This window comes from Phragmites australis, chromosome 15 (genome assembly GCF_958298935.1).
Source record: "Phragmites australis chromosome 15, lpPhrAust1.1, whole genome shotgun sequence".
Classification (NCBI taxonomy): Eukaryota; Viridiplantae; Streptophyta; class Magnoliopsida; order Poales; family Poaceae; genus Phragmites; species Phragmites australis.
In genome coordinates, this window is record NC_084935.1 from 19,486,182 (window position 1) to 19,513,454 (window position 27,273).

Consider the following 27,273-nt stretch of genomic DNA (forward strand, 5'->3'; position numbering starts at 1 on the left):
AAAATCTAAAAGTAAATGTTTACAGTTTTCTAAAAAAATCTAAAACTGGAAAGCTAAATTTTCCAGGTTGTTTCAACCGATATTTTCTAGGATTCAAACTCACACCACACGAAGATTTATCTAGGGTCTACCGAACAGGCACTTCATTCAGCGGGTAATATAAACGTTCCATCACTGTTACATTTATCGATTATCTTTATAACTTTTGTTTACAAACTATAGGCCAAAGTAAGTACCATATGTTATTTATGCAAATTATAATGACTAGACAAAATTGGAGATGTATAAGTAATAAGTAATTGTTTCTAATAAGGTACCAAAATCGTTAGAATAGGTAGGATCGTATAAGATTTTGATCACGATACTACAATTTTTTTTGGTAAAATCTTACCGTTCTGAGATTCTACATTAATTAAACTGATCGGATCGGTCCAGTCAATCTTGTGTTGTAAAGTTACAAAGATTTTGACAACCTTAAAAACGACTGCTATGGCAAGGTACAGTTACAAAGATGTTACAAGCACACCAGCTCCAAGCTCAGGACCAGCTGATTGCGGGTAAGAAAACCACATACCCCCAAATATAGCACTATAGTTCCATTTCCTCTTACAAAATAAAACAGATTTACAATTTTTTGACATCAAATACTGGACCTCATAAATGATATGTTGAGAAAAATGTAGTGAAGGCTGTCAAGTCTGCCCAACTTGGGAAGAGGCTCTTCAATTTCTTTGTACTATCAACAAGATACTGGTCGAGTACTGCTACATCGATTCTCAGACTTTCTGAAGAGTTGGCCTGTCATTATTCAATTTATTAGTCAGCAAGATGTTTCACATTTCACAAAACACAAACTACAATGACAAGCAAGAAAAGGAGCTCCAACAAGAGTAACAACCGAAAGACTGAGAAAACAAGCTCTAGTATTTAAACATCAACATATCATAGTAATTGGCAATGGCAACCCCAAAAATATGTTAATTTAGAAAATTTGAGAAAACTCCTGCTATCTTGGTTTGTGACATAGAATAAATAACCCCGGGCAAGGTTCTAATGTTTCAGAAAACATATCCTTTATAAACCCCACCCAAGTTGACAAGATGGCATCAGTGGGAAAACTCCTGCTATCTTGGTTTGTGACATAGAATAAATAACCCCGGGCAAGGTTCTAATGTTTCAGAAAACATATCCTTTATAAACCCCACCCAAGTTGACAAGATGGCATCAGTGTTCACCGCTGCAGGTCAATGTGGACGTGAAGGGCCACAATGCGATGTGGGTGAGAACTGTTAGGAATACAGAGTCCTTATCTCTTACGTATAAATTATTAGAGTACTTATCCTGTACTCCTTCTTGTACTTTCTATATATTGCCCTCAGAGACTACTATTGAATACAAGTTGCTAGTCACAGTTAGGTTTCTTTTTTTTTACACTGCAACTCGTTGTATTTATTCCACATCGGCTCTCTTCCCGTTGGCTCTCATCCGGCCCTATCCTGACTGGATCTATAGTGCCCGCCCTCACGGGGTTGCCCCTGCTGCCGGCTCCCCCGCCTTCACTTGCCGTTTGGCCAAATCCCCCGCCTACATCACCGTCGGGCGGATCTGCGCCTCCCTCCTCTCGGCCCGTGTGGCGCCAATTCGGGGAAGAAACAGAGGCATCCATCCACCCGCTCAGCCACGCCACTCTCCCACTCCATAAATGTGCACAGCCAGCTTCCCTCTGCATGGCTAGCTGGCTCTAACTCTCAACGCTAGGCTGCGGCGAAGACTTCCAACTGTGGGCCTTCCTTGCCCTCCCACTCCAACGGCTCTGCATCGTCGGCGGCTAGGGCGGCAGCGTGTGGGGGTGCCGTGGTGCTCCCGCCGCGTCTGTGGATGAAGCTCCATGAGCCTCTCCATCGGCAGTGGCACAGGTTCAACTACGAGCATGTTCCGGTGTACAAGCTTCTTGGCATTGATCATGACACATCTGAAGAAGAGATTCGGGGTGCAATGAATTTCCTTATTCAACAGTGCCAGACGGGAGCCGCGTGGTGCTGATTATGGTAGTGCTGGAGGTGATTATGCCGACTTCGGTGACAGTGGTGGTTCCTCCTTTGACGGTGGCTTTGGTGCTGGCTCTGATTGTCCGCCCAGGGGACTGGTACTGCAGCGCACACAACTTCGCCAGCCACTCCAACTGCTTCAAGTGCTCTTCCTTAAAATGAAGCTGCTGTCAACAGTGGCGCTAGTAGTTTTGATGGTGATATTTGGCTGATTCTACTACTTCTGCTAGTATCCTTACTGTTGCTTAGTCTGCCTCGTATTAGAGTCATTCTATCATCACGTCTAGCTTTAATTTTTGCTTTTCCTCTACATCCATCAAAGTCTTCGTTTATACCATGCAAGTTCACATATTCCTTCATCTATTAGCCGATTTCTTTCTAGTCGTTATTAATGCAACATAGACATCTAGATCTTTCCGTAGCTTTAGTGGCAACTTTATTTATTGTCTCGCTACTTGTTATTGTTGTCTTTGCAATTCTTGATCTAAGGTATTCTTGTGTTATCTTAGTCTTCCTGTAGCTCTAGTGACAATTTTGTTTATCGTCTTGCTACTCGATATCGTTTTGTTGCGATTCTTGACTAAGGGCATTCTTTTGTTGTCGTCATCATGACACTGCTCTTATGCTTTGCTATGCACTTCTTTGGCATTACTCTTATGCTTCACTATACACTTCTTCACCATGATTCGATAGGATTACAAGACTCCCCTCTATGATGGCTTTCAAGAGACAATTTTTTAATATATTAGTCTAAATTTATTACTTAGTGTCATCTATTTCAAATGTAACTCTATTGTATACGGCATTTGAGAAGGGGTGTCAGATATATACCGTCCTTATCATATACTCTCTCTTATCATGTTCTCTTCTGTCCTCTCTGCATATTGTCTCTACGAGCTACTATTGAAAATAAGTTGCTATTCCTAACAAGAACATCTTATCAACTCGTGTGGAATTTAACTATTTAAGCAGTTTCGTAAAACATTATGACCAATCAACAAACCCTGGCATAACATTACCTCCAACCAGAAAGACCAATCCATGTTGCTTTTTCCACTAAGTCGACAGATGTATGATGGTGGCCCGCCAGTTACAGTTTGAGGAGCTAATGAGGACAAAGAAAACTATTAGCATGCCGTGCAAGTCTAATGAAAGCAAACAATTCTAATGGCGGAAAATAATTGCGACAACCTGGGAGCATGTTATCAGCGAAGGACCAATTTGATAGTGGCCCAGTAATGTTCAGCACAGTGGCCCAAATCTCTGATAATGAACTGAACAGGTATACAAAAGTAAAATGAAATATGCATATGAGAAAATATACTTTGCAGGTTTCGTAGATTGTACACTTTTCGACCTATGGTAGTAAAACAAATATAATACTTACCCAAGTGAAAGCTTGAGATGCACCCTTCGCTGCTTGTTGTTACTCCAGGTCTTCTGAACAACTAGCTGGGGGAAATGCTGGTAATACTCTCTAATGTCTTCAGTTTGTGCCTGAAACTTTAAACTTCCAGAGAACAAGAAAGGGACAGGATACAGAGCCTGCAAAATGAAAAAAAAAATGTATTGCTCAATATTGCTTGGTGTACTTTCCTTTGGCGTACATTCATACAGGTAAAATATGAAGAAAGCAATCAGGGGCTATGCTGTTGAAAATTAACTAATGACACTTGCAAGAATCTTGATGACTCAATGTTACACTTATTAACTCTACAACCATGTTTACTTACCAACCATGAGCTTCTATCAGACCGATACTTTTCTTCAAAGGACAACTCTGAGTTATCCTTCAGCCATTTGGCTGCCTCAGGTGCATTGTTGAAAAGAAACTCCAACGGGTTAGCATCAACCACGGAGAAACCATAGTTTGACTCCACAATATTATCAGCATCTGAAAAACATCAAGCATACATTTTCATAGGAATAAATGATATTTTGGATAGGCCAGAGATATGCATGGGATAATTTATTGCGCGCAACATAGATAATAGCTTCAGAAGAAATGCCACAATGTTGAGAGGCATCAAATTACAAATGTCAAATATTTGGGGCCTCTTTCTACAACAACAGCAGCAGCAGAGGCCATAGGGGTAGGCTAGAGAAGACACAAGTTTTGCAGCAGAGGCCAAAAACAAGGATCTGGATGGAGTTAATTTATCACTGATGCACTGAGAAAACTTGTGAGTACCAAAATTCCATGAAGTTTAAAACCCTGTACTATTTTCCAATGGACAAGAAAATTAGACTTGATTCCAGGACTTGATTGTACATGAGAGCTTATTTTCAGTTGGAGGCATGAGCAGCTCCAGTAAAGTGAGTTTTGGAGGATCAAATATTGAAATTATGGCAGCTTCGTAAACAATGAAAATACATGACTATGAGAAGGAAATACATGTTTCATTTCAAGCGATTCAACTAGGAAAGACGACCACCCATGAGGAACTAGGTGACTTTTGCATTAAGAAGAAAGTAGGCACCCATATATGAACCTGAGGACTCCTTGAACTATGGCTCAGTTACTTATAGTGATTCAGGACTATACAAAATTGGAGATATATTATTCCGTGTCATAATTCAAGCAACCTAAAAGCACCGAACCTGTAACATAAGTGTGTTGAAGAACAACTCTTTTTGGTGCTCCAGTGCTGTAAGGAAATAGTTGGGATGAGATAGCCAAAGCAACTACTGTAATTTGCAAAAGGCCCTGCAGAATTGAGGTATTGGATAACCAACGACTAGCAACAGGTGCTAGAGGACCAAAACACCAACCAACAACCAATCCAACTACAGCCCCAACAATAATATCAGGCACAAAATATCCTGCAAGAAGGCCAAATGATGATGTAAGTTCATAACCATTGATGTAAGTGCTGGAAGACTACAAATTGTCCTGAACCCAGTAGTCATCCATGCAGCATAGCAAATGAAGAACATTATATTCAAGCCTATCTATCATATCTAATAGTATCTACGGTATTCAACTAAATCAGAGGTAAGCTGACTACCTAATTAATGCAAGAGAAAATTTCACTAAAGGACATTGTCAATTTGTGGCGTTTGTGGTAGAACGCTGTTCAACCACGGGTTTGCTGGATGACACACCAAAATACTGACTATTTGCTGTATGGCATAACGACCATAAAAAATACACCCATACTAAGAGACAGCATATGCGGGAAAGGTATAGCTCGCCCAAGTCAGCTAGTGGAGCCCACTAATCAGGATCTTCTTCTCCTTGCAACAACAATTTGTCGTGGAGAAGATGGAAGATAAAGAAGAAACATGCAGAGTGCCTTGTGGCATAGTTATTAAGGCGTCACCATATCATCACCATAGCGTCGCTATATCGTCGTGGCGGTGAATTGCACCTAGCCACAACAACGCCATGATGTTGGCGTGTATGGCGTCCGCCACATTGCTGTGGCATCCCTATGGCGCTATTGTGGCAAGCCGTGGCATCCCCATGCAGTGTGGCGGGTGCCATACACGCGGGGTCGTAGGGATTATGGAGGGGAGGAGCATGGGCACAGGGTCTTTTCTGAAAGGAAGACTTGGTCATTGAGGGGCTAGAGTTCCTGCACCGCCTGCCGCCGAGCCATTGCTTGCCCTCCCTACAAATCCGACGGTCGAGAGCGACAGATCTGGCGGCGGCAGTAGTATATCCAGCAGATCCACGCCAGGGAGGGATTGCGGCAACCGTCGAGATCCTAGATCCCAGCCGCCGCTGCTCTGTGTCCATGGGCAACGCTTGTGTCGAGCTGTCGTGCGGGAGTCTATGTTGGTGATATGACCTAGAGACGATCATATATGCAGACTGGATCTGCAAGTCAGATTTAATATGATTAAATGTCTATTAGGATTTAGAGTCATAATAGGTTTTTATGTGATTAAAAGCTCATTAGTGTACTCTATATAAGAGGAGGCATGAGCCGTGGACACAATAGTTGATTCGACCACCAAAACTCTGGCCGCTACCTCTTCTACGAAACCCTAGTCGGACGCGGTGCTAGCACACCGGCATACGGCGTTTCATCCCGATACGTGTGGATACTGTGGAAGCGTTGCTGCCGTTGTTGCGGTATTGATCGGCGATAAGGACACTACGACGAGATCGATTATTTCATCTTCGTGATCGACGAGGTGGCCGACGTGATCGATGACTTCTTCGTGGATGCGCATGACTCTTGTTCCGCTGCACTGCGCTTCTAGCGGTAACGATTCATGTTCCCTACTCGCATGGTTTCCTGATTGAACATGGTAGAGAAATTTGGTTTGTCCTAACATAGCCTACCCGTTCTTTAACAGTAGCACCAAAGCCTACATGTGTAATTTTTTATCTGGATCGGTCATATATAATTGATATATTGTAGTAATAGATTGGATCTATTTGTGTTCTTATGATCGGTTCATGTGATGAATCGGATGATACGCAGTTTAATGTAATAAGGGTCAGATGAGGTGTGAATCGATGAAACCATATGACCAAAAAATTAGCTCAATCTCCCACCTACCTACGCGTGTGACTTTGCCACTACCGGCTGAAATCACCATAGGGGCTAACAGCATGCGTCACTACATGGCTGGAAGAACAGTAGATTGAGGTTGTGAGTGTTATCGTCGTTTCCAAAAAATCTCATACGATGATTAATATGATTGATCTAATGGAAATTGAGGCATTGTAAATGATTCAGAATCAACTTGATATGATCAATCCAATGAGATTTTCATAACGATTTCATAGATACGATCTATGTATTTCTGAGAGGTTTTCAGAGCGTTACCCTAAAACCTGCGGAGGGCGGCTCCCCCCTCGACCCCCCGCCTGCTGACCGGCCAGCGGGACCGCCATTGCGTAGCGTACACGCATAGATTGCTATAATAACATGTTCACATCACGATATTAGAATTCGATTATACGCTTAACTTGTTTTTACAGAGAATAATGTGACCGGTATGGCCTTATTATGTATGTAATTTCGTGCCTTGTGTCATTGTGTGTCATAGTTAATTACAATTTAAGGTTGTCATGTTATTGTATAACGGCCTATGTGTCGACATGTGATGCTTGATATTACCATGTAATCCATTGCTAACTATTAGGTATAGTAGCTAAGTATATGATCATGAAACCTTCGAGCATGATGGCTATAAGGACAGGAAGCTTAGCAATGGAGATCCACATAGGAAGGGTTATACTATATCACAGCTAATCTGATTATCTGTACTTTTTATGTTCATGTCATACTATTCTTTTATGTTTTATGTGGTGGATATGATTATTATGATAGAATAATTTTTCTTAGAAAAATTAAAAGTAATTGATGCCCTTCCAATAGCTACACCTATTAAAATTTGATCGTTGTGTGGTAGATCTACCAAAGTAGGATACCTTCAACTATCTTATTAAATAGGATGGATGTCGAACATCTGTAGTATAGTGTTGGTTTACTTAACAAAGCTATCAAAACGGTTTTAGGCTTTGGGTATGGTGTTGGGTGCAGGGGCATTCGATGCCATCCAACAAACAAGAGTCACATAAAGATATGATTAGTAAGTTGTTACTTACCTGCGTCACTAGGTTTCTAGCAGTGATGCCAAAGCTCACTGGAACTTAGATGAATATAGATCTTGAAACATTATATGTCGTTAAAGGAAAATCTGTTGTAAAATATGTAGTGGGGCGTCTTTTATTACAATGTTTAATAGAAGATTCACATAAACTTAGTACTGAATTTGCATGTTTATTTTCTATTGTAGATCATGACACATACTGCTAGTAATGCTTCTAGTTTTAACTTGCGATCGATTCTTGAAAAAGAAAAGCTTTCTGAACAAACTTTATTGATTGGTATCGTAATCTGAGAATTATTCTAAAACAAGAGAAAAAGGAATACGTTCTAAAGGTTCCTTATCCTCTTAAACCAAAAGAGGATGCCACAGCCGCTGAAAAGCGGGCTTATGAGAAGCACACCAATAATGCACTTGATGTTGGTTGTCTCATGCTTGCCACAATGAACTATGAGCTTCAAAAACAATATGAGAATTCGAATGCTTACAATGTGATTGTAGGATTTCGTAGTATGTTTGAGAACCAAGCTAAGGCTAAGAGGTACAACACCTCAAAGTCCTTATTTGTGTGCAAGTTGACAGAAAGTAGCCCAGTCAGTCCTTATGTGATCAAGATGATTGGTTACATTAAAAGCCTGAAAAAGCTTGGTTTTCCCCTTTAGCCCAGAGTTGCATCCTAATGTGATTCTCTAGCCGCTCCTTGCAAGCTTTGAGCTGTTCATTCTGATCTTTCATATGAATAGAATGGAGAAAAACATAGCTGAATTGCATAGGATGCTAAAGAGGAAAGCATTAAGAAAAGCTCTAGTCATATGATGATGGTTAGTAAGAAGAGAAAACGCAAGACCAAGGCTAAGACTTCAGATAAGATCTCAAACTCTAGGCCTAAACCTGTTGAAAAGTCTAAGCCTGACCCTGCTGCTGCTAATGCTTGCCACCACTGCCATAAGTCTGACCATTGGAGAACGAACTGTAAGTTGTACTTGAAAGAACTCAAGAAGAAGAAGTGAAATGAGACTTCCACTTCGGGTATAAATGTTATTAAAATTAATCTTGCTATGTCCTAATGATTCATGAGTATTTGATTCCGATACGATGATTCATACTTGCAAATCGTTGCAGAGACTAAGAAGGACTAGAAGTAACGCAAGAGGCGGGTGGATATTAGTGTCGGCAATGGAGCAAAAGTTGTTGCGCTGGTTGTTGGCACTTACCCTTTGTCATTACACTTAGGATTAGTTTTGAAATTAAATAATTGTTATCATATTCTGGCCTTGGATAGAAACATTATTTCTTCATGTTTGAAACAAGATAGTGGTTTTGAAGTCATAATAAAGAACAAGTGTTGTTCAATTTATTTGAATGACATGTTATGATCGTTGTCTTTTGGTGAATGGACTCTATATTCTAGATCTTGAGGATGTCTCTGTTTATAACATTAATGCAAAGAGAGTTCAGCCTACTGATTTGAATCACACTAATATTTGGCATTGTTGTTTGAGTCATATAAATGAGAGGCGTATGGAGAAGCTCCATAAAGATAGTTTTCTAGCTTTATTTGATTTCGAATCATTTTATACATGCGGATCTTGTTTACTTGACAAGATGACTAAGACGTCTTTCACTAGTCAAAGTGAGAGGATGAATAAATTGTTAGCCCTTGTACATACAGATGTATGTGGACCAATGAGTTCTACAGTCAGATGTGGTTTTCAGTACTTCATTACTTTCACCGACGATTTTAGTAGATATAATTACATCTACTTTATGAGGCACAAGTCTGAATCCTTTGAAGAGGTCAAGAAGTTCCAGAATGAGGTACAAAATCAAAAGGGCAAGACAATTAAATTTCTACGATCAGATCGTGAAGGTGAATCTTTGAGCCATAAGTTCGATGATCATCTAAACCAATGTGGAATCGTTCCATAGTGAACTCCGCCAGGAACGCCTCAATGGAATGTGGTATCCGAACAGAGCAACCAAACCTTGTTAAGATATGGTTCGATCCATGATGAGTCAATCTAATCTTCCATTGTCATTCTAGGGGCGCTCTAGAAACTGCTCGTTTAGATTAAATAGGGTTCCATATAAAGCTCCAAAGATGTCGTATGAGATATGGACTGAGAAGTGTCCTGCATTGTCTTTTCTTAAGATATGAGGTTGAGACTTATGTAAAACGTTTGACGTCAGCTAAGCTCATTCCTAAATCAGGCAAGTGCTTCTTTGTGGGGTATCCTAGGGAAACCAAATGATGTTATTTTTATAACAAGAAGGCAAAATATTTGTTGCCTAGAATGGTGTCTTTTTGGAGAAAGAGTTCCTCTCAAAGACAGTGAGAGCACGGTGCGACTCGAAGAAATTCAAGAAACACCAGAAAGAATTTCAGCTCCTATTGAATCTCAACAGGATGTGCAGGTTGTTGTTGTTAAGCCACTAGCCCCACGTAGGTTTGAAAGGGCATGTCGCGCAACTGAACGGTTCACGCTCCTAACCACGGGGTAGCGTGATATATTATTGCTAAATAATGATGAGCTAAAAAACTATACAAAAGCAATGGCGGGACCAAACTCTGAGAAATAGCTTGGAGCCATGAGATCCGAATTAGAATCTATGCGAGAGAATAAAGTTTAGAACTTGGTTGATCCGCTCGATGGTGTAAAAACCATTGAGTGTAAATCAATTTTTAAGAAAAAGATAGACATGGATGAAAACGTTTATATCTATAAAGCACGGTTGGTGGCCAAAGGTTTCAAGCAAATTCAAAGTGTTGATTATGATAAAACATTTTCGTCCGTCGCAATGCTAAAGTCTATTCGGATCCTCCTAACGATTGTTGCATATTTCGACTATGAGATATGGCAAATGGATGTCAAAACAATTTTCCTTAATGGAAACCTAAGTGAGAATGTGTACATGACACAACCTGAAGGTTTTGTCGATCCGAAAAATGCTAGGAAGATATGCAAGCTTCAAAAGTTCATCTATGGGCTGAAGCAAGCATCTCGAAGTTGGAACCTTTGTTTTGATGAAGTAGTCAAAGGGTTTGGTTTTATCAAGAATAAAAAAAAGCCATGTGTTTGAAAAAAAGCTAGTGGGAGCATACTTGTGTTTCTGATCTTATATGTAGATGACATATTGTTAATCAGGAATGATATTCCAATGGTTGATGCTGTCAAATCTTCATTGTAAAAGAGTTTCTAAATAAAAGATCTAGGAAGGCGGCATACATATTGGTCATAAAGATCTATAGAGATAGGTCGAGAAAGCTAATCGGATTAAGCCAGAGCACATACATTGATAAGGTATTGAAAAGGTTCAACATATAAGATTCCAGGAAAGGTTTCTTGCCAATATCATATGGCATCAATCTTAGCAAGAGTCAGTGTCGTATGACACATGATGAGCTTAAGAGGATGAGTGCGATCCTGTATGCTTCTGCTATTAGGTCCATCATATATGTCATGCTTTGTACACGACCAGATGTTTTCTATACTCTAAGTGTTATGAGTAGATACCAATCAAACCTAGATGAAGCTCGCTGGGTAACGACTAAGAATATCATGAAGTACTTCAGAAGAACTAAGGATATGTTCCTGATCTATGGAGGTGAAGATGAGCTCATTATAAATAGTTACATTGATGCTAGCTTTCAAACCGATAAGGACAATTTCAGATCGCAGTCTGGATTTGTGTTTTGCTTTAATGCAGGCGCAGTGAGTTGGAAAAGTTCCAAACAAGAAACGATTGCCGATTCAACGATGGAGGCTAAGTACATAGCTGCTTCTGAAGCTCCAAAGGAGACTGTTTAGATCAGAAAGTTTGTTTCTGAGTCAGATGTGGTGCCTAGTGCATTTAGTCCAATGGAGCTCCATTGTGATAATAGTGAAACCATTGCACAAGCCAAAGAGTCTAAGTAACATCAAAAGTCCAAGCACATACTACGGCGCTATCACCTTATTCGAGAGATCATAGATAGAGGTGATGTAAAGATATGTAAGATGCACACGATTCAAATATTGCTGATCCATTGATAAAGCCTCTCTCGCAGCCCAAGCATAAGACGCACATGAGCTCTATGGGTATTAGATACTTGCAAGATTGAGTCTAGTGCATGTGAAAGATTTTATCATGTCTATGTTTATGTGTTTTTGAATAATCGTTTATTTGGTTCCTTAAATAATTATCATTTACATTAATTAGCAAGTATGTAACTTATTTGTGAAATTCTTTGTTTTATTATAATGTTATTCTAAATGATCCCTAATCTCAAATCGTTATATGGGATAATAATGATTCATAGATTAGCACATTGGTTGATAGATGGCTATGTTTCATGGATCACAGATATGGAGATATCGAATAAATAATGTGGACACATGTTAAAAAACATGGTGTTGGATTGACCCACCTTGAGACATTGCTGCGATGCTATTTATTATGCCATCAGTTGTAGTCTTGAATGGTATACCTACAGAATCCTTTGATCTGAAATCATCATTGATTCCCAGAATGTGAAGTAACACACTTAGGAGCTTTTAAACGCTATTATGTAACCGAGTCGTTATAAAGATAACTTTCGGCTATGCTATGAAACATGTCTTGAGATATGAGCGATTAAATGAAATTTACCCCTCCTAGATAACGGGAGAGATATCTCTAGGCCCTTTGATGTGGATGGATTAAGAAAGTGCATGATCATGCCAATGTGATTGAAGAGTTGATCACAAGATAGTAATCTTAAGATATGAGCGATCAAAATGAAATTTACCCCTCCTAGATAACAGGAGAGATATCTCTAGGCCCCTCGATGTGGATGGATTAAGAAAGTGCATGATCATGCTAATGTGATTGAAGAGTTGATCACAAGATAGTAATCCACTACGAGAACGAGTAAATGGTCGAGCTATCACAAGAGTAACACGTATCTCGCATTAAACTTGACTAGTATCGTGTGCTAAAGGGATTAGTGCATGAGTATATCAAAGTTTAGCTGATATGATCTTTGTGTGCATTCGGGAGTCAATATGTTCTGCTAGATATCACTATTGACTTGCAATTCAGAAAGGATTTCCGGGTAACGGCCATTTACACATGAACCCAACGGGTCACACTTAAAGGGATAGAATTTAAAACTTGCATATCGACTCCAGTATAAGTGGGAGATTGTTAGTGATATGCCCTAGAGGCGATCATATATGCAGACTAGATCTGCAAGTGGGATTTAATATGATTGAATGTCCATTAGGGAGTCATGATGAGTTTTAATGTGATTAAAGGCCCATTAGTATACTCTATATAAGAGTAAGCAAGAGCCATGGGCGCAATAGTTGATTCGACCACCAAATCCCTGACCGTCACCTCTTCCAAAACTCCCTACGAAACCCTAACCAGGCGTGTTGCTAGCACACCGACGTACAGCATTTCATCCCTGTACGTATGGATACCATGGAGGCGTTGCTGCCGTTGTTGCGGTGCTGATCAGCGAGGTGGTCAACGTGATCAACTAGTTCCTCTTCGTGGATGCGCACGACTCTTCTTCCGCTGCACTGCGTGTCTAGCGGTAACGATCCATGATCCCCTACTCGTATGGTTTCTTGGTTGAATGCGGTGGAGAAATTTTATTTGTCCTAGCGTAGCTAACCTACCCATTCCACCAACAGTCTCGTTACTTAGGATGGACCGACGATGGGTAGGCTGGCTTGCTAGTTGAGTGGGTTGTGACCTTTTTGGGCTTTGCTGCTTCGACCTTGTGCATGTGGACTAGTCAGCTAATGTAGCTCTAAGTGGGCTACCGGGAAATGTATATACCCGGTCTTCAAAAGAACAATTGTTGGGCAGGGAAAGCATAGGAAAGTTAAGAATTGCATATAAAAAAGGAAAGTTATTAATTGTGGCAAAATTGTATGGCGTTGCCACGCCGCGCGCCATAAGCGATATAAAGGTGCGAAGGTGGTGAGTCGCCGCGCCGCACCACCGTAATAACTATGCTTGTAGGAAAGGGCCAAATAACTGGAGGGTACAGGAGCCGAACCACGTTTTTCAGGTGTATCAGCAAACACCACAAGATTTGGGTGTCCTGGAGCCAAATTTGCCTCCACGTAAATATGATATTTAACTATTCTCACCAAACTTTTGAATGCCACAAGTATTTCAAGAAATTCTGAACTCTAAACTGAAATCAGCGATAGTATACTAACCATATGGTTTTGGAAGAGATCCCATCATGCCCATCTTTTCAATCAGGAACTGGATAAGGAACCCGCCATAGTAAAGACAATAAAGGAGACATGGGATCATAGGCACCACATAGGCAACCAAGGACCTGCACATTATTTGTCTCAATCAAAAATATTCAAACAGATCTGGAAGTAAACGTACTGTGGCGGTTGGGTGTGGGCTTAGCATGGAGCAATTCTGTTAAAGATGGAGATCCACATTTTCGTGTAAACTCACAACTCTGGTCGTAACAGGGGTAATAAACATGTAAAAAAAAAGTACGAGTATGAGATATCTGCAATTTGATCTTGAACGAACAAAAGGACAAGTGCTATGAGTAGCAAATGTTACCATTCACTCAATTGTAAGACCTGACTTCCACTTCTCTACTTGATCTTTGGACATAGGTATCCAAGTTTTAAAATTCACTTGCTTGGTGCAAGGGCATTACATCAAAGAAATAGGGAACCAGACACCACTACTGTTGTTTTTTAAAGCTTGTATCATAATAATATTGGAGTACAGCATTTCACATACATCTTACAGCTAATTGTTATAAGTATGTTCTCCAAGTAAATATGAAATTTCCAAAATCTATTCATGTTTAGAATTGGAGGGAGGATCACTTATGCACTATTATAATTGAATTAGCTCTGGTCATTGACAATTTTTATATTCTGTTCGTCTTATCATAGGGATCATGAATTCATGATAACAATTTTTTTTTGTGATTATGAATTCATGATAACTGATAACAAAAAGTGACACAAAGGTGGTAGTAATGTACTGTCTTCGTTTTCATTTAGCTGTCCGTCAAGTGTATAAATGCTTCTTGATGGCATTTAGTGTCAAAAAGTGCAGATGCCAGTGATGCCAAGTGTCTGTTTTCAGTGTCTCATAGTGGAGGTATTACGATATAACAAAATAAAAAATAATTTGTGTTGAAGTAAAGAAACAAATATGTAGGATTGATCACATTTCTAACGTGAAAAGTAATTAAACGAGAATCCATCCGAATAAGAGAGTTTGCATACTTTGGTGATTGTTGGTTCCACTGCTTCCTATTGATGCTAGAGATAAATCGCCCAAGAAGCATGGACATGGAAATGAAAAATGTTAGAAAACCTCCACTCAGCCCAGCTAGCACGTAGGCCTGCATACAAATGAAATAGTCTAAGCACGAATCATGTAGGACCATAGAAATTATTAAGTTCAAAATAGTACGTTGAGGTATAACATAAGGATCATATGAAAATAAAATCAACTATTTCATCTGCAAAGGTATAGCTGTGATCTTATCATGTGCATCATATGTTCAAAGTTGTCTATGTGCATGTAAAATGCGAAAATATATCTTGATTCGACTAATATTACTTCAAACAAGCTTTCTTTTGCTAGTTAGCCAGTCAGTAGTGCGTACATGTGGAACAAAATTACCATATACAGGAAACGAAATATTTACTATTATAAAGAGCCTTGTGGGTATTAAAAACAGAAAAAATAGCTATTCCCAGTCTGCCCCTTCCCTTTTACCATTTAAAATGAGTCAGAAAACAAATTCTCCCAAAATAAACTATTACAACTCACTACCCAAGATTGAAATCCACATATTATATAACTGAAAATCAGTTTTTAATGCGATTGCAATGACTAGTGAGCCCCTGAATACTAAAGGCAAAAGTGCTTCTATTTAAATATATCTATGAAAACTAGTAAATTTGTAATGTTATGAAAGTACTTTCCAAGACGAATCTACATATATCATTTTTCACATGTTCAATATCAATATTCATAGAGACATAAATAACAAAATTTTAAATAAAAGCTATGTATCCCAAAACGACAATATTTTGTGACTAGGTGCAGGAATAGTTAATTAGTTATGCAACTGTGATGTGTAAAGGTAGAGGGAGCTAAAATATGTTCCAAACCTTACCATAGTTATTAGAGAATATAACCCAAAAGCACCCCAAAAGTAAGCTTGCTCCGACAACCCCTAGAGTTCAATAATAGAAAAATCCATTAGAAGGCACAAACTATATTAATTTACACTGCAGTTTCACCACCAACAGATGGAAGCTACATGCAAGGAATTATAAAACATATATTCTATCAGACTATGCATATTTCAGAATGCGGGCAAATCTTCTATCTGCAGAAGAATTGATACACCATAAAAATTCTATGACAGAAGGATAGTACTAATTGACCTTTCTAAAGTCTGATCATCCTTAATGTCGTGCACATGTAGTCTAGAGAGCTAGTACTGACTACATTTCAAAATATATGTCCTCTAATTTTTAGCAATCTTGTTCAAATCTAAGATATGCATGGCTGCACGAATATCGAACGACTTCTCCCTTATGTGCTCATATTTTTTACCTCTCTTCATCATTTATGCGTAAACACCCACACTAACTATTCTGCTTCTTGTTTGCAAGATACTAATAACATAGATACTATGGTCATTTCGCACAACTATTATCTTGGTTTCTTGAAAAAAAATAGCCTTAAACGAAAATGGAGGGAATAGAGAGTATTTGATGAGGTAGACTTCGGCGAAGGACCAAAGCAATTAACCAGTAAATCCTAACTTTCTTAGAGTATCGTTGTATAAATAAAGTAGTCTTGTGTGGAAAACAGTACTGTATTATTTGTTCGATATACAAAAACAGATGATCATGTAAGTAAATAATTATTTGTAATATCAACAACCAATACAAACATGTAACCATCATCATATAATTTCTTTGCATTCTTTTTCATCAAGAGAATTGCCAAAATACTAGATATACAATCACAGAAACAAAAAAGGAAGGGGGAAAGGATAGCACAAAGTACATGTTATAACTAAGGAACATACCCATGTAATCCTCGGCAGCAATAGACCAACCAGTGAAGTAGGGACAAACATGAAGAACGCCAAATAAGGGTGAGCAAACCTGCATATATGCAATAAACATATAATAGTATAAATTTGATTGGAAATACTTTCAACTAAAATATAATAAAGTGAAAACTTTTCACTTCATAGGTTTTTAGAAAGAAGCATGAAGAAAAAGATGACTTCCAGGTGACATGCAAAAGTTGGAAATATGTTCCAACCAAATATATGTAAGTACAAAATCATGTGAGAAATTGACACCTCATTTTCCGAAGTGCACCAGTGGCTCAGATTTCCAAAAGGAGACATGAAACATTAATGTTGCAATTGCGCATGACTAGTTAATACATAGACTCATTGCATCTTCTTGCATGTAAGTGAGGCAGCACCGTAAAGGCAAGATAGTGCAATATGGATGAGGGTGCGAACACAGGCAAGATAGTGCAATATGGATGACTTGTACTATCATAACTTCTAGATAAAAATGAATATCTTATTATGCCCAACAGATAACCTGTTAGGGAAGGGAATCAAAATATCCACAAAATGAATCGGCGTGTCATAAAAGAGAGGTGCTTTTATGCTCTCTGAAAAATTATATGCACAAATCTGGAAGCAACACTGTCGCAGCTGAGTAGTGGGTGGATGCAAATCAGACCCTCAATACGCTTTTCACTCTCTAGGAGAGCATCAAAACACCTCTCGACATGAAAACTTCTAGAAAGATCAAACATTACCAGTTCATTGCATTCTTCGTGAATAACAATCGTAATGCTGCAGCCACAGCAGGGATAAATATTGCAAGGATGATGCCAAATGCATGGAGCAACGTTCCTGCAACCATATGTGTGAAACATCATAGTTCACCAGCACAATATTGTACAGAATTATGTAATATGTGGTGATAATGCTAGTATCTAATCAGGTTATTTCCTTGACAAAATATGGGAATTCCAGTGTCCATAAATCTTTTCCTGAGATTGGGCACATTTCATAGAACTTCACAAATTGCAAAAGCAGCCTCCAGAACTCAAAAGACAGATAGCAATTAATATTATCTATAAGCCAAAAGAAATACATACAGATGAATAAAGAAAAGATTAACTTCAGAGCACTACGAAAAAGTTGTGCTTTTTGTTGAAGTAACATCCAAATGTAGCTTATTGCACAGTTGTAAACACTTGAGCTCAACACTTTAACTTAGAGAGAGAGAGAGAGAGAGAGAAGAGAATTAATATTTAAAGTTCATAAACTTAACAACAACAAAGCCTCTTAGTGCAATTTGTGGGGGTTTCCCCTACAGTTTTCCCTGAAAAAAACAACAAAGCCTTTTAGTCCCAAGCAAGTTGGGATAGGCTAGAAATGACACCCAAATGATCCAACAAAAAAGATGATAAGAAAAATAAAAAATAAAAAGATACTAGTAATAGTAATAATGGTAAAAGGAGACCGATAGCTTAAGTCATAGTTCTAGCATATGGATTGCTAACTTCCACATGCTCCTATACATGGATAGTTCTTTAGGGATATTCCATTCCTTCAAGTCTCTCTTACAGACTCCTCCTATGTCAGGTTTGGTCAACCCTTGCCTCTCTTCACATTATTGACACGACTTAATATCCTGCTATGCACAGGTGACTCTAGAGGCCTCCGTTGGATATGTCTAAACCATCTCAACCGATCACCGATGTTGGACAAGCTTTTTTTAATTGGTGTTACCCCTACCCTATCACGTATATCATCATTTCGGATCCGATCTCTTCTTGTATGGCCACAAATCCATCGCAACATATACATCTCTGCTGCACTTAACTATTGGACATGTCGCCTGAAATTCATAAAATTATACTTCATAAATTTAATGTTAATATATAATTTGTTTGATAATTTCTCTTCTCACTTGAGTTTCTTAGAGTTGGGACAAATATGTCAAACAGCAGTGTTTTAATAAAAGTTCATAAAATTGTAATATTAGGGCAACACATTTGCAAATAGGTATGCTTGAACAATTTTATGTTTCCAATCCAGATGCCTCCTCTACTCCCTTCTACCTCCTTAAAAAACCTCCACCTCATACGCAAAAAGTAAAACTGCCAACATGATCTGGTATGCGCAGTATAATATGATACCATTTTCATGTACATTCCGCCGCTTACCTCTCATTAAATCAAGAAGAGTTACAAACCATGACATCACGGTAATGTTTGGGAACTTCAGGAACAGTGGCATAAGAAGAAAAATGGCTACTGGTAGACTGTGAAGAATCAGCGAGACATTACGAGAATAAAACACCTGTGTATATGAATGAAAAATGTTACATTAATAAAAATTCACAAGCAATGACAGAAACATATGGCATATGATAAGTGGGAAAAGAAATCTTTGATCAGAACATTCAGATCCTACTAGTGTTGTCCTGTAAATTGGCAAGAATACAGAATTAACTTACCATGAACCAAGTCAAGTAATCAAAAAAGACAGCCCTCAAATCCTCAATTCCATCCATAGCAGCTTTATTGGATATCTCATTCTCTTTCAACAACATAGAATTAGTGAATGCCTTCACTAGGTTGAATAAATTTTCACCACGTGCTTGAATACTTCCAGGACTGGTACAGAAAAGAGAATTCTATAATTATATTATTACATATGTAATATTAGAAAATTTTGTTGGGGCAATAGTTTAATACATACAATAGGTTCTCCAATGTATCATATGAAGTATGATAGAAATAACCACCCAGAACAAATATAATATCGAGTCCTGGAATGTTTGTAATGTCTTCAGCAAATATCCTATAATCTGTATCACCAGGAATTATTCCAAACATATCCTGCACATAGGAAGTACAATAAAAAGGTATCAGCTGGATTACACAGTAGTACTAACATTACAAGATTGAGTGACCACAACATGTATGGAAGGCCAACTCAAAGGATGAACCAAGCATCAGAAAAGAGTATCTTAACAATTTTGACAAGTATTCACATAGAGCTTAACAGAGCACTATTGAGCTCAGCAGTACACAGCTTATTTAGATTCATAAGAGGAACGGACAAGTGAACAAGAAATAATTGCCTAATTGGAAAAAAAATGTTTCCACGTGCTCCCTCCTTCCCCTTCACTTGTCAATTTGGATGTTCTTTGGCTACTATTTTTAATTATTTTTAAATCCTAGAGAACTAGGTTTCGAGAAAAAGGCACAAGGAAATGGGAATTTCGGGGTCATTCTCTTCACAGATCCTCTTCAACTTTTTCCCCTTTGTGTACTCGCATTTTGGTGCCCCTGTTTAACCAAAGTTGTTGGCTTGATGTCTAGCTGGCAACTGATGTCCTAACCTGGAAGCTATCCTACCTACCATTACTCCAACAAGGCAATCAATTGTGATAAAATCAAAAAACAGCTATGACCAGTTTACTCTTGGATCTTATATATCTGATTGCTTGTAATCCCCAAAATAAGCTGTTGTATCAGCCTGACCTTGGCTGACAGCTTATAGGCTAAATCTAGGCCAAAAAGGCCAGATCAAGAACAAGCATGTAACTAGTCTTATATAAGCAAGCAATAGAAAGCCAAAAAAAAAGTTTGGAAACCCTTTTGCGGAACTTGCAAAAGGAATAAATAATGCAGGTTAAGAAACAAGAACCTGAGCAACACTATTTGCCATAGGATACTTTGCAGCCTGAGCGTAAATACGAGAAGGCCACGATCCAGGTCCGGATTGACAAACTAAATCTGGTGAGGAAAAGACAAATGACCAGGATCAAATTTGCATCTAAAATCAGCATAGTAGTCAAACAACAAAAATGAATCTTTGGCATGCCAACATGCCTATGAAGTATGCTAGTAGTTTTACTCTTCATCTAACAATGCCAGAACCTGTTTAGATCAGAATCACAAATCCCCAACTAACAAGTTTGAATCCATCAATACTCTAGTATTGTGAGAGTACAAAACTTAACCATCAATGAACATGTAACGCAGGGCAATATTGAACAGTCATTGCAGGGAGGGACATATTAGCACATGGAAACTTCAGATGTACTCAATAAGAATACTCAATACTCTACTATTGTGAGAGTACATCTAGTGAAACTAATATGTGTTAAAAGTTACCAACTTAATTAGTGAACCTTACACTCAGTATGATAATTTCTTCATAAACTATTCATCAGATGAAATATGAAGTAGAATATATTGATACATTAAGATCATTTAAGAACAATCAAAATAAGATGAAGCTTGGCCTTTAACTCATTTTGCCTTGAGTAGAACAAAATCATATAATAAATAAGTATTTAATAATACCTGCACCCCCACTTCCAGAAGCTTCAATATTAATGAAAGCACCAATTGTGTTATTCCATTTATGTGTCTTTATAAAACCATGTGAGCCCTGGTTAAAAAGCATAGAAGATGAGAGCAGGTGAGTTACTTCACTGGGTTTATTACACAAACAATCAACACAAGATTTACTGTTTCTTTTAAACTCATTTTTGTTCAAAATGTTAAATCCATTCTTTACCATTTTATATTCCATAAGAAGAAGAAAATATTTGGTGGACTTTTAATGTTTCTTTTTGTGGCACATTGATTATTACCAGGATGGCCAACCCTATAATTTCTTTTTGCACCAAGAAAAATGACAAGTTTCTCAGAGGTACCAGCTAAGATTGAATGTTATCCAGCCCTTGGAACAAAATTAGCTCAGACTAAGCTCAAGCACAGACAACTAAAAATTAGCACCTTCACTACTGGAGAAAAAAATCTCAGAACTATCATCATTTCCATTTATGCATTCTATATGTGTTGCTTCGCATAAGTGGTCAAGTAGTTAGGTGATGACAGTGACATACCAAAAGAAAAAGTTCTTCTGCACCATTGAAAAGGAAAATCACCGGTCGAGGGGGGACCCACCCAGAGTCAATAACGAGCCGTGACAGCTCAAGCATAGATGCTGAACAAGAAACATTCCATAAGATACATATCGTTTGATAGAAGTCTGCATAGTAAGAACATGATCTATTTTTACAAAATAGACATTCGTACTTACCGACACAAGAACCACAGTCTGCTGCACCAGGAGATCCAAGTGGACTGTCAAAATGCCCATTCACCAGCAAGGATGGATCATGATCTTCTGAAACATTTGATGAAATCCTGTAATTAATTGTTATATCTCAGAAAATATTTTTTAAAATTACTCTTCAAAAAATATACAAGATAGACAAACTAATATTACCTTATTAATTGATTGTCATTTTCTAACACCCCAAAGTGGCCCTGAGCCAGCAATGGATTATAACCCAAAATTTGATGATTATATGAGTTTGGCCAAATAAGCCATGGGCAACCACCGATATAAACTAGTTTTGCCTTCAGGTGAAGCAAGGCCCAAAGCTTAGTTGTTGGTACGGTTTGGAGTTATGGACATATCAAGGGTGTTTCAAACCTTTCCTTAGAGGCGAAGAAATTTAAATCAGATCAATAAACTAGCTTAGTGACTGGTTTATCCTCTGGCTTGATTGATGGCTTCTGGTTATAGTACATTAGTACTGGCTCAACAGATGAATAGTTAATACTTATTATGCATCTAGATAGATGACCTCACTGGTTCCACTCCTGTATGCTGTATGCGATTAAAACTGTTTCTTCTATAATGATCTAATAAGTGTACCAGACTGGATATGGTTACCAGTTTTAGTTAATATGTTTGAAGAATATTGTAAAGGCAAGACGTAGCATGACATCCTGAATTAACACTATGAGTTTTATAATAAACATTAAAAGGAGACATGCTTACAAATGCATAATATAGGTAAATTGCATGATGGATTTGAATGAACATACATGAAAGTTATGTTGCCATGGGAAAAACTATTGAGCTAAGGTGGTTTTAATAGTTTCTTATGTTCGATCAAATTCAAAATCACCTAATTACATGGAGTTGAACTTTGATAAAAAAAATAAGATGTTGTAAGATAGGAAACCAAATCCTGAGTGTACCTCATGACAATATTCTTATGATTCCTGTAGCCTAGTGTTACTCTGTGACGCAAAAACATCATGCCAAAAGAGCCACTAACAAGTGTTTCCTCAACCTCTATTCTGCAATGGGAAATGAAAACAAAGTCAATAACTGGTGATAATCAGAAAAGAAATTAAATGAAACTTGTCAGTTCAGATTAATATATCCTGCATCAGAATATTCTAATTTTCTCAGTGGTTCATGGTACAGAACTACAGACTAATGAAACATGAGCATCAGAAACTACTGCATGGACATACGAAATTAGAAGAGCTGTTCAAATAAGTTGTGATTCCATGGAAACACCTGTGGTTCTGCTCAACATACAAGAGAGAATGGTAGACACTTCAAAATTTACAAAGCCAGTTTTTACTAGCATGATTTGACCCCCACAGGCTCAGGATCAAGAATATGCCAAAGATCCCCAGGCTTATACTGGCATGAATTGACCCTGCAGGCTCAGGATCAAGAATCTGCAGTTGATTTATTTGTCAATAGTCAATACCCAGACCAATTACTCTTGACCTAACTAACATTGAGCCAATGTAGGAATTCACTACAATGTCTGATGTAAAAAAAAACTCAAAAGTACTATTTTATTACAGTGCCTTGGACATTGGGCCCAGTACTGAAGTTTAAATTTCCTATTTCAACCAAGTTATAAGCCACTGACGAAACCTAGTCCAATGTTACCAATGCAATGCAAAACAGATGGCATGATCTCCCATACATGCTAATATTGGCAATTGAGGGGCTTCAAATGCTAATTTCAAGCTGTCATGGATCTGTCCCTTCTTCGTTGTCTTGCTTGGACCACACTTTCCTGTGTTTTTGTCCGAAGACAAATCAGTTCAGCATCCGACAAACGAAATAAAGTCCAAATACCAGATATCACTGTGATCGCAAAGCCTAGAAACCAATAGTTTGTCGCATCCAAATTTAATGGTTCTCAATTTAATGCAATACTTGGAGAAACATTCCAACGAACACCCAGCGGGCAGGACCAACAAACCAACAACCAAGAACAGCAAAACCATTACTATCACTGGAAGCTACAACCTTTGAGAAAATTGACTATTTGACATCGTAGCCATCCTAAACTTTGACTTCAACAATTTGCCACTAAAAACATTGTCCATATTGATTCTATGCCATTATAGCCTTTTTAATTGGTTTTGATTTTCTTTTATCCAGTCAAGCCATGTCATATGGCCATTCTACCCCTCAAAATCAATTTTCTCCACCCGACTCCACCAGACGAGACCGACCAAACCAACTTGTTTCCAACTCCCAAAGGCGACCGCCACGGCCATGTGCTTGGGCGGGTGCAGCGAGGTGGCATTCCCCACGGCTGCCAGCCCAAGCACGCGGCCGAGCCCTCCTACCAGAGCACCCCCAACTTCTACTACGACATGGAGGACATCCTCTTCGAGGAGGTATCCAGCCACAGCGACGCCGTCAGCTGGTCTGTGCACCGCCCCACCGCTGTCTTCAGCTACTCCCCACAGAGTGCCATGAACGTCGTGGGCAGCCTCTGTGTCTACACCGCCATCTACAGGAAGGAGGGTGCCACGCTGTGGCAGCCTGAGTCCCGGGTCACGTGGGAGGGGTTCAGCGATGCCTCCGACACAGACCTCATCGCCGAGCACGAGATCTGAGCTGCAGTTGACCCCTTTGCCATGAACGGAGCGTTCAATTGCAGCAATGGAGGAGAGCAGGTTCAAGCTGTCAGAGGCCATGGCTTGGAAGGAGATTGTCAGGACAATGACCTCATAGGGACCGAGCTGGGGTGTTGGCATTGAATCAGTATGGGCATTCCTTTATCTTTGAATTGGTTGTTACAGCCATCAATTTTTCCCCATCTGTGCATTCTTGTAAGGCTGAAGTGCTAGTTCTTTGTTTGCGATTGTCCATCTGTTCCTTTTGTCAGTAGATATTATGCTCGATCGATCTAGTCTGGTGGAGTCCGGTGGAGAAAATTGATTTGAGGGATAGAATGGTCATTTGACATGGCCAGACTGGATAAAAGAAAATCAAAACCAATTAAATAGGCTAAAATGGCATAGAATCAATATGGACAATGTTTTTAGTGGCAAAATCGAAGCCCAACTTTTGCGATGTCAAATAGTCAATTTTCTCACAATCTTCCGCACTCAGAGCAGAGCAAGGATTCCAACAAGCCTTCAAGTACGATCCAAACAAGCAGGGGAGGGGCAAAGGAAGATTCACCTGTACTCCGGCCCCGCACGGGCGGCGAGCCCCTCGAGCTGCCCCTTGATGTACTGCGCCGCGGCCTCCAATCCCGGGCTCCCCTCCTGCAGCAGTAGCAACAAATCCGTTCGGTCACATCACACGAGCGAACAGCATGGCCAAGGGGACGCAGCCAACGAGGGGGCGAAACGCGGGCGCGGGAGGCGGACCTGGCGGCTGGGGATGTCGACGGCGAGGCGTTGGAGGTGCTGGAGCACGCGGCCCTCGGAGAAGGCATCCCGCGGCGCGTCGGCGCCCAGCGGCGCGACGTGGCGCATGTGGATGACGCGGTAGGCGAAGAGGGACATGGCGCCGTAGAGCGTGGCAAGCACTAGCAGCACGCGCGCGGACTCCCAGGCACTAACCACCCCGCTGCCCGCGGCCGCAGCAGGCCTCCGGCGCGGCGGCGCGAGGGGGGGCATCGGCGGCTCGTTGGTCAGCCTCGGCGGCGCCGCTGCTGTCGTCGCGAGGCCCTCGGTGGTCTCGCTTGGCGTGCTCGTGGATTCGGAAAGGAGTGGTGTGGGGCACCTCGTGACCCGCTGCGGCGATGAAAGATTTGACACGCGACTTCGATTTGGGGAAGGAGTGGGGTGGCGGGGGGGGCGAGTTGTTTCGCGGGTGGTGTTGGTGGTGTCCGGATTCGTATACGTCGTTCTGAAGTAAAGTTATTAAAATATATATAGTAATCTGAGTCTATATAAATAGTATTTTACTATTATTTATTATTTATAAGTTACTGTAGTAGATAATTTGATAGTTTATTTTTATCTAACGGTTCGGAAGCTAATGTTATGATACTGTTTATATTTTGGTATTGCTTCAGTAAAAACAGAAGATACGAATCTAGTGGTGCCATACATTTGGAAGTTTTGGGTAAATGTGCGAGTCCTAGATATTCGGCTTGAAAGGAAACGCGTACTAGCGTGCCTGCCCTGTTTGAATAAGGAATATACGAGAGCTTTTTTATATATTTTCAAATATAGTAATAATAAACTATCATCATTTATTTATTAGATGAGATTAAATTCTCGTCCCATAAACAAGAGACAACTTATAGATCTCACCTGTTAAGTAATAGAAAACATCATGTGTCATCCATTCAACGAGTAAGATTATGCTCTCGCCCGCTGAATGAACGAGGTATTACGTTGGCGGGCCCATCAAAAATGTGTCGCTCACTTTTCGGCGACATTTTTTTAATATAAATAGGTTCGTCCCGCCATCCAACTCGCTAGTGCTCATGTGTTGTGTCAGTATGTATTCATATTTTTTTTTTAATTTTTAATTTTATTTGAGAATATAAGAGTGATATAAAAATTCTAAATATTTTTATAAGTAAATTAGAGTTTACTAGCAACTTATTTTAATTAGTTTATCCAAAAATATTAAGTCAATATTTAATTAAAATTCTAAAAAACCTACTTTTATAACATCTAGTAATTTTTAATGCCTCAAATAAATTCTTAAAAATCAGAGAAATTTACTAATATTCTTTTCATGTGATATATTAATTTATAAAAAAATTCAACCCTAGTTTATTTGTTGAAAAGGTGAGTTTCTTTGTAATACTCCATTTATATGCATTTTTATCATTTCATGTGATATTCTCTTTTTAGTTCAATTTGAAATCAAACAAATTCAAATATACACAAATTCATCTAAATGTTGCACAATCAAAGGGTAAGTTTACTAAAAAGATCTCACATGATGAACAAAAAATATATAAACAAAAAATAATAAAAATACAAATAAATGGAACATTACAAAGGAACTAACTTTTTCACTAAATAACTTAGGATTAGAAACATTGTTATAAATTACATCACATGATAAGAATATTAGTGAATTTTCTCTGATTTTTGGGAATTTATTTCAGACATTAAAAATTCTATATGTTATTAAAGTAGGCTTCTTTAGAATTTTAATTAAATATTGGCTTAGGTTTTTTTTGATCAAATCAATTAAAATGGGTTTCAGTAAGCTCTAGTTTACTCATAAAAATATTTTTAAATTTTTGGACTACACTTGTATGTTTGGATAAAATCAAGAGTTAAATGAAAAATATGGACACACGTACAGACACGAGCAAGTGAGCACGAACGAGCAAGCTACATGGTGTGATGGGCCGATTTATATACCAAATTGTGCGATCCGAAGAGTGGGTGATACCTTTTCAGTGGACCCGTTGGTGCAAGATGTCGCTTGTTCAACGGATGAGAGCAAGATCTTGCTAGCTAAACAGGCAACATGTGGCAGCCACCGGTTTTTTATTAC

General features: G+C 39.0%; 1 protein-coding gene across 5 annotated transcripts; it reads right to left on the reverse strand.

Annotated features, from left to right (window-relative positions):
• Positions 1-441: 441 nt before the first annotated feature.
• On the reverse strand, positions 442-25,626 carry LOC133892593 (uncharacterized). 5 transcript variants are annotated; one of them, XM_062333455.1, is made up of 21 exons: positions 25,170-25,624; positions 24,979-25,064; positions 22,728-22,829; positions 21,775-21,881; positions 21,578-21,678; positions 21,030-21,117; positions 20,368-20,456; positions 19,414-19,553; positions 19,169-19,328; positions 18,876-19,011; positions 17,457-17,553; positions 16,699-16,777; positions 15,772-15,831; positions 14,870-14,988; positions 13,817-13,941; positions 4,650-4,871; positions 3,782-3,942; positions 3,436-3,593; positions 3,240-3,322; positions 3,068-3,153; positions 442-798 (listed from the first exon to the last, which is right to left on the reverse strand). In XM_062333455.1, exons 1-21 carry the CDS (start codon positions 25,419-25,421, stop codon positions 655-657), a joined length of 2,595 nt encoding a protein of 864 aa, XP_062189439.1. In that variant the 5' UTR covers positions 25,422-25,624; the 3' UTR covers positions 442-654. The 5 variants fall into 5 exon arrangements, with proteins under 5 accessions (XP_062189439.1, XP_062189442.1, XP_062189440.1 ...); XM_062333458.1 differs by lacking the exon at positions 25,170-25,624 and adding an exon at positions 23,056-23,222 and having other exon boundaries at positions 24,979-25,051; XM_062333456.1 differs by lacking the exon at positions 4,650-4,871 and having other exon boundaries at positions 25,170-25,626.
• Positions 25,627-27,273: the final 1,647 nt, after the last annotated feature.

Coding starts and splice junctions, on each gene's coding strand:
- LOC133892593 (XM_062333455.1), bottom strand. CDS start 25,421: ATGCCCCCCCTCGCGCCGCCGCGCCGGAGGCCTGCTGCGGCCGCGGGC. Junction 17,554..18,875: donor TCTTCTTGATTTAATGAGAG/GTAAGCGGCGGA, acceptor ATATGGTTGCAG/GAACGTTGCTCCATGCATTT. Junction 3,154..3,239: donor CGCTGATAACATGCTCCCAG/GTTGTCGCAATT, acceptor TGTCCTCATTAG/CTCCTCAAACTGTAACTGGC.